Source organism: Gracilinanus agilis, chromosome 3 (assembly GCF_016433145.1).
Source record: "Gracilinanus agilis isolate LMUSP501 chromosome 3, AgileGrace, whole genome shotgun sequence".
Lineage (NCBI taxonomy): Eukaryota > Metazoa > Chordata > Mammalia > Didelphimorphia > Didelphidae > Gracilinanus > Gracilinanus agilis.
Window position 1 is genome coordinate 489959494 of NC_058132.1, and position 12379 is coordinate 489971872.

The window sequence follows — 12379 nt, forward strand, 5'->3', positions numbered from 1 at the left end:
CCCTGTACTGGTCAATCAGTTATTGTTTCTATGTTCCTTTGATTGAATAGTTACTTAGGAGGAAAGGGACATCACTTTTTTCTCAATTCAGAGAACTGTACCTATCTGCTCTCCTTCTTCCAGCTTCAGACCCTAATCTTTCTTCAAATCAGAAATCAGATTGGCTAGTTTTGTATCTTAGTTTGTACCCTGTTGTTTTCTTTTAATTAATTGGTCTTATTTGAAGCATGAAAATCTGTATCCCTCTTGTATTCAGGGTCCAGTGCCAAAGCTGAAGAGGCCTGGTCCTGACTTGTTATGCAATTGGTACATACTATTTTAGTATGTCAATATGCTCAGAAGCTTAAACTTTTGTTTCCTCAGTCATTTCATCTTTTACCCATTCCAAATAACATCTTAAAAAACAGAACTGGCCTAATAGTAAAGGAGACACAAAAATTCACTGAAGAAAAACATTCCTTAAAAACAAAATTAGCTAAATGGAAAAAAAAAGGTACAAAAACTCACTTAAAAATTAAGATTGGACAAATGGAAGCTAATGCTTTCATAAGGCATCAAGAAACAATCAAACAAAATCAAAAGAATGAAAAAATAGAAGAAAATGTAAAATATCTTACTGGAGAAACAACTAATCTGGAAAGTAGATTGAGGAGAGATAATTTAAGAATTACTGGACTACTTAAAAGTCATGATCAAAAGAGTCCCTAGACATCTTTATTTCAAGAAATTATCAAGGAAAACTTTCCTGATATTCTTGATCCAAAGGATAAAACAGAAATGTAAAGAATCCAAAGATCACTTCCTGAAAAGGATCCCAAAGGGAAAACTTCCAGGAATATCACAGTTAAATTCCAGAGCTCCTAGGTCAAGAAGGAAATATTCTAAGTAGCCAAAAAGAAACTATTCAAACATCTTAGAATCACAACCAGGATTATCATACAAGATTTAACATAATAAAGGAGTGGAGGTTTTATAATATGATATTTTGGAAGACAAGGACCTAGGATATTATTTTTCATGGGGAAAAATGAATATTTAATCAAATAGAGGACTTTGAAGCATTCCTGATGTTAAGAACAGAATATCTGACAATCACACATATGACTCAAGTGAAGCAAAATGAGGTAAACATGAAAGAGTAATCATAAGAGACTTGTTAAAGTCTAAGTGTTTACATTTTAATATAAAGAGGATATATTTAACTCCTAAGAACTTTATCATTAAGACAGTTAGAAGGTGTCTACAGAGTCAAAGGGCATTAGTGTAAGTCAATTATGTTGGGATAACTACACACACACACACACACACACACACACAATGAGGGAGAGATGGGGGATGGGAGAGGTAGAATGGGGAAATTTTTCTCACATAAAAGAAGCTTGCTAGGAAGTTTCTTTATAGTGGAGGGGGAAATGGAAGTGGGTGGCAAACAGTGCTTGAACTTCACTCTCACTAGAACTGATTCAAAGAGGGAAGAACACACTAAGTTGAGTACAGATTATTAAAAATAACCTATCTTGTTCTTGATGTTGAGTTGTTTTGGTCATATCTGACCCTTCATGTCCCTATATTTGGGATTTTCATGGCAAAGATATTGTAGTGGGGTGTGGTTTCAGAAAAAATATGGCAAAACTTATATACCTGAATGTAAAGTGAACTGAGAAGAACTAGATCACTGTGCACGATATTACAAGCAAAGTTATAATGATGATCAAATGTGAAAGACTTGGCTATTCTGATGAATACATCATTAATCTGAGACAATTCCAAATTGCTTATAGTGAAAAAATGCTCTCTACCTCAAGAGAGAACTCGTGAACTCCAAGAACAAATTGAAGTATAAGTTTCTAGATTTATTTTTTCCCCTTTTATTTTGGTGATAGGCTAATACAGGAATGAATTTATATGATTTCACAGGTATAATTAATTGATATCATTTTGCTTGGCCTTCTTAGGGGAGGCACCAGAGGGAGAGGGAGAGAATTTGGAAGTTAAATTTTAAAAAGGAAAAAATGTTAAAAATAAATAATAAAAATTTTCAAAGAATAAATTTTTAATAATTAATTTGGGCTAATAAACAAGTATTCTATGAAAAGTTTTTAGGGAAGCCAGTTATTCAAACCTGAATTTAATCATCTTCCTTTCCCAATACCAGGCTGGGATATATACCCAAGTAGTAGGAGCTATTACAAATGAACTAGTTCCACAGTTCAAGGTTGAGGGTTATGCTGGGCAAATAGAAGGAAGTGAGCAGCTGAGTAGGAACTATGTTCTCTATCTTGGCTCTGAACCAGATCTCTCACCGTATATGGAAGAAATTATATTCTATTATAAAAATTTCACAAATGTCAAACCTATTAAAAGGCATCATTTAGAGAATCAGTAACATAGGAAGAATTTCCAGAGAATACTAAGGAAAGTCAACACTGACTCATAATAGATAGAATATTATTACAAAAGGAAAACAATATTTCTGATTTAGTAAGAACTGTTACAGGATTTTAGAATCTCATCATTCTTCCAAAAAATATTTATTTAGAGCCTATGCTACATAAGGCACTATTATACAGAAGAGATTTACTTTTTATTGATGATTGGATTTCAATGATATGCCAAAGTACAAAGTTTCTAGTCATTAATTCGCTAATGTAGTTAACTTAATCAAAATAATCCTTTTAAATGAAAGAAAAGTTCTTTGTATTGCTTTCTGCCTCAACAGGACAATGTCTAATATAAATATTAAGACATTGTACTAGATGCTTTTTTAAACTTTAAAATGTGTGATATAATTGGTGACAGTCATAAGTAGTCAACAGGTTATTTCTGTCAAATGCAACTAAATTCTGCATTGGAAAACTTATTTTCCCATGTAAGCACAGAATATGGCAAAAAAAAAAAAAAAAAAAAAAAGAACAAAGAAATACATACCTGTGGCTCAGATACCTTGCTTGGCATTGACCCAAAATGATTTAAAATTTGTGCTTTCATGTTCTCCTTAAGAGAAGTGAACCAGGAAACAGCTTGATCATATACGGAATCATGAAGATGGACAAGTTCTTCATAATCTGGTCCCTCCACCTAATCCATGAACAAGAGAATACATAATCAATTCATATACTATATTAAAACATTATAAACATATGTAAAATATGATCATGAGATCATTAACTCATTCTTAAAACCTACAAAACCAACGTAGCACTAATAAAATAAAACCCACTTATCCATGGTTCCAGTTACCCAAGTTAACCGTGATGCAAAGGAGGTCCATCCGTGCCCACCCCCCCACCTGCAGTGGTCCCTTCTGCTTTCATTTTCTTTTTTAGGTTTTTTTTTGGGGGGTGTTGGGGTGGAGGGAGGCTGAAGAACACCTAGCCAAGGGGCAGAAGCAGGGAGAAAGAACACATACATATGGAGTCAGCAGGTATTTGTTTATATCCTTGGTTTCAGGTCTCCACAGCAGATCTTGGAATGTCTCCCCCTATAGGTATGGGGCACTTTCCAACTTTTATATTATGTGAATAACCTCTCATATAAATGATGTTGTTTGATCCTCACAACAGCATGAGGTTGGTACTTTTATTCCCGTTTAACCAATGAAAAAGCTGGGGTTCAAAAGGGTGCTGTTGCTTGTCTCACTTGTTAAGTATCAGAACTAGAATATGAAAATCCCAGTCTTTGGACACCAAGTACATTATTCTTTCCACTAATTCTATCTTCTACATAATCACAGAATCTGTCTGAATCATATATTCCTTGCCAGAAAACGCATTCATTTTATGATTAATGTTCATTTGAAAATGACTGTTAAGACTTTACCTTTGAGTTTTTCTGTCTCTCAATCATTCCTCAAGAAACTAATGATCTAAAAAGTCTTATAAATACTGAAAAAGATCCAACTTAAAGGAGTAATGCCAGAGTGGAAAAAGAACTAGAAAGTCAGGAGAGAGCTACCAGCTCTGCCACTAATTAGGTGATCTACAAGGTTTCCCTAAATTCTAGCAATCTTTGATTACATGGAATTTTATAAATTGAAGAATACTTCAGAAATGCAATAATACTCTGTTTGTTTTGTTTAATCAACATGTTTACATTTTTTTAAGCTGCAAGAAAAGATCTACTTTTTAAGGACTATGGATACTTAAACACAATCTTAATTAAAATTATCTTTTGACAGAAGTACCTCGGAGAACTACTGACCTAAAAAGAGTTTAAGGTCTTTAATCATCTGAGGTACTTATAAGCACAGGAAATATAGAAGACCTGATCCGATCTCTTCCACACTGAACAGTGTTTAGTCATCAATCCCAAAGTTAGAAATCTAGAGTCAGTCGGACCAGATGTTGCTACTACTAATTATGTAGTACTCTGTGGAAGGAAGTGTCCTTAGATGTGATTTGATTGTCATGAGCCACAGATAATTATCATGTATACCTAAAGCCAAATGCAGTGTTAAGAACAAAGATTCTGATGGTTAAATTCTATGACTTGCAAATTTCCAATTGTGGGCCAAAAAAAACTAATGCCAAACATCACCTAACATACATTTAAAATTGCAATAAGGAGCTAAAAATAAACATACAACAATTCCATTAAATTTCCAGTGTTCTTCAAAAGTTCAGAGCTCATGAGGAACTCTCAATACCTCATCAACTGGTGGAAGGCATGCCTAGTCTAGAAGAAGCAGATGATCCAAGTCTTTAAATATCTGACACTGGAAATTGTATTGGTCATTGTATTTAAAGGCAACTGTGTCTGATGCTCAGTGTAGTAAGAGTATTTCAAACTAAACAAAAGCTGTACTTCAGATACAAGTTTGGCTCACTCTGCAAATCTATAAATGTATACCTTCTATAGAGGCAGTGAATTAACTATTTTATCGTAAAACACCTCTTCCATTTATTTCTACTCACCTAGAGTAAATAGAGCCAGTTGACATTAGTGAAGAATTTAAATAATTTAGTTGAACATGTATTTAAGTGGCTAATATCAATAAGAATTTTAAAAGTTTGCAAAACAGTTAATCTCTAAGAGGAAAACAGTATATGAATTTTTGTTTAGTATATAGACCTATATAGGTTAAATAATACATTACCTTTTTATCTTCAAGATATTCAATGTTTGCAGTGTTATACCCATCTCTCAGACCATGGCTTAAAACCCTGAAGCGACTAATGCCAACTGTATCAACAACTGAACTTCCATCAGGAAAAAATCTGACATCTCTAATTTCCAACATGCATCCATAATCAGCAAACCTAGAATGATAATTGGGAATGGGTGGATAGGAAAAAACATATCATTTGGAAGAATGGATGATATCAATTGATTTTCTGGTCTTTTGGGAAGAGTTCCATTGGTTACGGAATCATTGAAGGGAAAAAAATTATCTCCTTCCCTCCAGGGCTAGGAGCATATATACCTCTAGGAAACACATGCTATCTATATTCAAAGGGACAGAAATGTTATCTGAGGGTAGCACTCAGATGTTTACCAAATTCTCCTAGAAAGTTAAAAGTAAATAAGACAACTATAGTCAGAAGAGCCAGAGATAAAGATGCATCATCAATTCAAACAAGATGTTTAGACAGATGAAAAGGGTGCAGGAAAAGTCAAGCGTTACGGTTTCTCCAAGAACCTCTGTAACACTAATGGTTATTGTTCCTGTCATATATATGCAGACCACACACACCAAGCAAGATTTTCAGGTTTCTTAAATGAAATTTAACCACATATGAAAGCATTGTTCCAATAAGAAAATACATTTGAAATTGCTCAGCTTCATATTTCCTTACCTATAGGGGCAAAAAACCCCAATCTACTCAAGTATTCCTTTAGTGTTTCATCAAATTTATCCTGTGTATGTATTTTGTCTGTAAATAGCTGTTTGCATGTTGTTTCCCCCATTTGAACTTCCTGATAGCCAGAACTGTCTTTTGCCTTTTTTTAATATCCTTTTATATCCTGAGTGACTGGCACATTGTTTTTCTGTTGGGTTTTTCTTGGCAAAGATACTAGCAAGGCTTGCCATTTCCTTCTCTAGTTCATTTTATAGATAAGGAAACCAAGTCAAACATAGTGACTTGCCCAGGCTCAAACAGTTAGGAAGTATCTGAGGCCAGATTTGAACTCTGATCTTCCTGATTCCAGGCCTAGCATGATATCCACTGTACCACTTAGCTCCCCTGGCAAATAGCAGAGCTTAATAAATCCTTATTCAGTTAATCTGACTCATCATGGTGTGGAAGCATCTCTGGATTCTAGTAAAGGATAAGTTTTGGTAAGTCCTACTAAACAAGAAAAGTTTCAAGGATGGGCTATCTGTTCATCAGCCTTGTTAAGTTTAGAGAAACTTATCACATCAAATTAGTCAAAGATGACCAGAGTGTTTTGACTAGAATACAAATTTTCAAAACCCACCTACTAAGTTACAGAGGCATTGTGATCTGCATCAATAGAAGGCTTGTTCACACTGATAAAATTACAAATTCCTAAAATAAGTGAATGGGCAACAGCCTCATCATTCTAGAATTTCTAATTCTTTGATTGCTTGACATTAGCCAAAGAAAGTACTTGGAGTACTTAAAGGCTAACATGTGACACAGATCCAATCTGTTCTAGAAGTTTAGGAACTTTATAAAGTTTTTCCACTACTCTAGCAGGGAAAAGGGTAAAACAATAAATGGATTTTATTAGACTGAGGCGATGTTGAAATGCTACAATGAGCACAGATGTTGTATGAAGTAGGGAATGTTAAGAGACAGATACACTCTATATGGGAAAACCTAAGCCCCAAAATGAAATAAAATGCAGAATGGGAACTTGGGGGAAGGGGAACCAAGGAAATTACTGGAACCTTGGATATTATGGTCTTCAGGCAGCTAGCTGACAAAGGAAAATAGTAATGGTTCTGTTGAGAGGCTGACCTTGCTTGTACAACATTACCAGTTTACCATCATTCCTTCCACTCAATGCAATAAATGGCTATAGTCTCATCTCCTCTCTTTTCAGCTGTAGCAAGTCATGGGATTTATAGGAAGGGAGATGGATTAGTTAAGTAAGATTTATTTCCTGCCTCTGATGTCACAGGCAGACAGAATAATGTTAAGGATTGACTATGGAGGTTACAATTATACAAGCATGGAGCACATATACATTTTTAAATGGGGTGAAGAGTTTCCCCAAAAGGGCAGAAAACAGGTATAAGCAAGAGGAACAGACTGGTTCAGAGTAGTGACAATCTATCACAAATGCTCAAAGAAGTCTTCCAAAACCCCAGTTTTTGGTTTCTCTTGTTTAGTTTTATTTCTCTAACAACAAAGGCATGGTATAGCATGACCAAGGATTTATATTATGCATGAATTAAAAGCAACAACTCTTCTATATTCAATTTTATTTTCCCTTAGAACTAAAGCAGTGGCTAAAATTATTAATTCATTCAACTTCCCAAACTATTACTGCCAAGATCTGCCAGGAAGCACTGAAATTTCCAAAACTTCTAGGAATGTGTTATTTTTAAAAAGTATCTTATATAATTATTATCAGTAGTCTTTCTTTGGGAAATCTAAGTTTTAACATATTTAAGAGAACAAATAAGTACATACTGATACATAATTTTATATTCATGAAACATACTAGCAAGTATTATACTGCAATCAATTAATCCACTAATGGCATTAATTATTTAAATTATCTGATGGCAATAATTATTTAAAATTTGCTCCTGGTATATATAATGAAAATATTTTCCCTTTTATTTTTGCTGAAGATAAATACTCTGGAGACAATGTAATCTGCTTGGCACATACAGGTGTGTGCATTGTGTAATGCAGGTTGCAACAGAAGCCTTTGCTTTTGCAAATTCAACTGTAAGCAGCCCTGGCAGTTAGGAGTTTAGAATGTTCACAGAAAGACAGTTGGAGCCTGAGACTATAAATAATAATAATAAAATAAATAATAATAATAATAATTTGTCACTACTCTGAACCAGTCTGTTCCTCTTGCTTATACCTGTTTTCTGCCCTTTTGGGGAAACTCTTCACCCCATTTAAAAATGTATACATGCTCCATGCTTGTATCTATGGCTCTATATGCATTTTAGATACAGCCAAAGGCATATACAAACATGTAAGTGTATGAAACATCAACACTTCAAGTTGCACTGATCATTTTTTCTCCTCATTTGCCATGGTAGCACTAGTTCTCCTCATTGACTGCCATGGACTGTGACCCATAGGAGTCATCAAGACATCAGTAGACAATGTGCCCTGAATGATCTGCCTGCTTCTAGTTCTCTCTGGGTTTCATCTTCCATAGCAGGTCAATATACTTGTCAATCTAGCTAAAGAGTTGGCAGTCAAAATTGGTAGATATCTTTGTTTTTCCTAGTTTTTGAATAAAGTTTCCTCCTTTATAGTTTCTACCAGGTGAATCAGAGCTCATAGGAACACATCTGTGGAAAGTCTTGACTGTTTGCCAGTTCTTTTTTCCAGTTGGGTCTCAAATATCCTTTCTAGGTCTTGACTGTTTGGGATGATAACTGAGTCTTCATTAGGTTTGTAACCTGCAGGTTCTACTTGACTTCAGCCTACAATACTAATGTGGACAATTTCAAGTCTTCCAAATATTTCTAGTATCTTCAGTGCATTTTCTAATGTTCCCAAGTTGGGTTTGCACCAAGTTTCAATTTTAATGAATTCATATTTTATATTTTTATCCATCATAACTGATAGAGATATCTGTTCTAGGCTTTTTCACAAACTACCAGAGGGCCCTCAAATTCTGTATGAATACTGTCCCTTCTCTCCATTCTTTTATAGGACTTATACATTAAGATTTCAATGCCATCTCTACCTCCTGTTTCATTCTAATCAGCTTCTACCAAAGTAAAGTTGTCCAATATGATATTCTTGAATTGAACCTAGTAAAGCCAAATAGAATTCTTTAATACCATTAAAGACAAAGTGTATGTGTGTACATTAAATCTGCATATTTCTTTTATGGAACTACATGAATTAAATTTTTTTGTATGTACTTTCAAGAACTTTTTTTAAAAAATGAAATTAATGTCTATGGGTCAAGGAACTATAGAAAAATGGTACCTTACCTCTTTCCTAAATCAATCTGAACAAACTCAAGTGTCAGACAACACAATGACGTGAAAAGGCCTGGTTTCAATTTTAAACTGGAGACATCCTACCAAAATCAACTTTAGATTGCAGCAGTTCACTTAAGATTCTAGATTCACAGAGCTGGGACAAGACAGATGGTCATCATGCTCCACCCTCATTCCATGGAGGAAAGGAAGACCAGAAGGCTAAATGACTTGCACAAGGTCATACAGGCAATAAGTAACAGGGCTTGGGTTTGAACTCCACATCCAGCCCTTCAATTTCAGTGTTCTTGTCACTGCCACATAAGGCTGACAGAAAAGGCCTGGTTCTTCTTGAGACTGCTTTCTTCGAAGTGTGTGGGAGTACTTCAGGAACCTTGTACAAAACAGTGCCGAGACCCCCCAAGCTCATTCCTTGTAGCCTCCCTCCAGTCATGACCCCCATACACTGCAAGCACCTCCAACCCCTGTGACCTCTCCTTCTCTCAGGATGGTTGCTCCAAGAACATCCATGTAAGGTGGGGGCCCAGGCTAGTCACACTACCTTCCTCTCCAGGCTGTCTTTGGGGCATTCTCTCTTATGCCTGACATGGGACACTCTCCTCTCCTCCAACTTTTTTTTTTAAACTCTTACCTTCTGTCTCATTAACAGCTCTAAGATAGAAGGAAAAACGCGAGGCAAATGGGGTGCCCAGAGTCATACGGCTAGGAGTGTCTGAGGCCAGATATGAACTAGGTACTCCCACCTCTGGGCCTGATGAACTTCTCTATCCACTGAGCTGCCAAGCTGCTTTTCCCCCCAACTATTTATCTTCCACTTATGTATTTTCTTCTCCCATTAGAATGTAAGAGGTAGGGACTGGGATAGCCCAGTGCTCAGCAGGATACTAGTGGACTGACTGAAAAGAGCTCAAAGATTCAGAAAACAATTTAGGACATAAAGCAGCAGGCTTTGCAACTTAATCAATGTGGCCTTAAATAATCATTTAATTCTTGTGACTTGAATTTTCCCATTTATAAAATTTGGAGGCTAGATGACCTCTTTATGATCACTTCTTGGTCCAAAATTATAATAATATTATCTAACCCTAAGCAATCCTTATTTCTGCTAACTATAGGCCAAGAAAACTTCTTAGTTTTCACTTATTAAGAAACCTAGACATATAAGATTAGAAGGAATCTGGCAGACACATTAGAAACTGAAGAAGAATTTCAAGCTATCTGGCTCTTCTTCACTAGCAATCACAGTTAATATGGGCTTATTAATCCTGAAAGAAGAAGAAACCAAAATACTGGTGGCAGTGAAATGCAGCTACTTTGTTTGGGGAGCTAAGCAAGAGGTGGGTTTGTGAATACTTTTCACACAAATAAAGCTAGATCTAAACAATTGGAAAAATATTAATTATTCATGAGTAGGATGGGCTAATATAGTAAAAATGACAATCCCACCTAAACTAATTTACTTATTCAGTGCCATACCTATAAAACTACCAAAAAACTTTTTTGTAGAATTAGAAAAAACTATAACAAAGTTCATCTGGAAGAACAAAAGGTCAAGAATATCAAGGGAACTAATAAAAAAATGTGAAGGATGGGGGTCTAGCAGTTTCAGATCTTAAATGAAATACAAAGTAGTGGTCATTAAAACAATATGGGACTGGCTAAGAGACAGAAGGGTGGATCAATGGAATAGACTTGGGGTAAATGACCTCAGCAAGATAATGTCTGATAAACCCAAAGATCCCAGCTTTTGGAACAAAAACTCACTATATAACGGAAAATTGGAAAACAGTATGGAAAAATTAGGTTTAGATCAACATCTTACACCCTATACCAAGATAAATTCAAAATGGGTAAATGACTTAAATATAAAGAATGAAATCATAGCATAGTATACCTGTCAGATCTATGGGAAAGGAAGGAATTTAAGACCAAGCAAGAGATAGCAGGAAAATTTTTATAACAAAATTCTCTGACAAAGGTCTAATTTCCTAAATATATAAGGAACTAAGTCAAATGTACCAGAAATCAAGCCATTCCCCAATGGACAAATGGTCAAGAGACATGAATTTTAGGACTCTATGACTACTTGACCAAAGGAGTGGGGGGGGGGGGGGAAGAGAACAATTAAACAGTAATATAAATTCATAAGAGGAAAATTTTCTGTCTCGTGTCATCTGGCACTTGAGATGTTACTGGGCCTTGTGGCAAAAGAATGATGTCTTTGTACTTCATCAAGCCAGTCTGATTATTTAATTATATCAAAGTTTAATATTCTTTTAGGGAACTTAATTCTGTAGCACCAAAGCAAACATTCTCAGAGACAAAAATTCCTTTTGATATAAACATTTCTCTAAATGACAAACTCTAAAATTTAAAATAAGTCCTAGTGATTTAGTAAATGTCGTGACTATTTTTGGCTATTAGGTATAAGTATGTCAAATATAATAATAATCTATCCACAATTCATGTTTACGTATCTACTCAGATTTTAAAAATCAGTTTTATTCCTCTCTTAACCCAGGGTGGTGGGGAACTTTCTATACAATAAAACTTCAGTGGATAGCTGTGGGATTCAATGCAAAAGGCTAAATTTCACTGAGGTGATATTAAAGAGTATAGAATCATATCATTGTGTCCTTCTGATCCCTATCACCTTGACTCACCCTCAAACTCTTATCCCCCTTATCTTGCTTCAGACTCAAATAATATTGCCCAATAAATAAGGTAACACACAAAACAAAATAGACTAATGACTGACTCCAAACGTGAATACAGAGCAAAAGCACCGAAAGAAATAAGAAATATGTCAAATTATGTGTTTCATCCTTAGGGACTTAAATTTTTTTTTGTATCTAATAACTTACCCTTTAAGTTCATCAGCTAAACACATGCCAAATCGTTTGGTGCCAGTTTCCATGCATCTTCTTATCATAAGCCTATATCGAGGTTCAAAGACATGTAGTGGACAAGGGATTGTAGGAAAGGCCATGGTGCACACAAAGATGGGAACATCTTTAGTCAAACTGTAAAACAATGAAAAATTTTAAATTATTTTCTTCTAAGCTGAACTATGCAGAAAGTATGAGAATAACTAGAGTACATAAGGCAAATATTATACAAGCTAGAAATATTTCATTTAAATAATGAAATCTGACTTCTGATAGCATTTTTTTTGTTGTAGCAAACAAATGGAAATAAAATATGTACCCACAAGTTAGGGACTGTCATCAGCACAAAGTGTGGTTATATGAATGGATCATTATA

The 12379-nt window shown here is 35.1% G+C and overlaps 1 protein-coding gene across 2 annotated transcripts in view; it reads right to left on the reverse strand.

Annotated features, from left to right (window-relative positions):
• Positions 1 to 12379, reverse strand: part of LONRF2 (LON peptidase N-terminal domain and ring finger 2) — a 101837-nt gene that overhangs the window by 3573 nt on the left and 85885 nt on the right. For both annotated transcript variants that reach the window (XM_044670432.1, XM_044670434.1), the window contains exons 9-11: positions 11980 to 12138; positions 5096 to 5258; positions 2929 to 3078 (exon numbers count right to left, since the gene is read on the reverse strand). In XM_044670432.1, coding sequence (XP_044526367.1) covers positions 2929 to 3078; positions 5096 to 5258; positions 11980 to 12138 — 472 coding nt within the window. The remainder of the gene's footprint in view (positions 1 to 2928; positions 3079 to 5095; positions 5259 to 11979; positions 12139 to 12379) is intronic.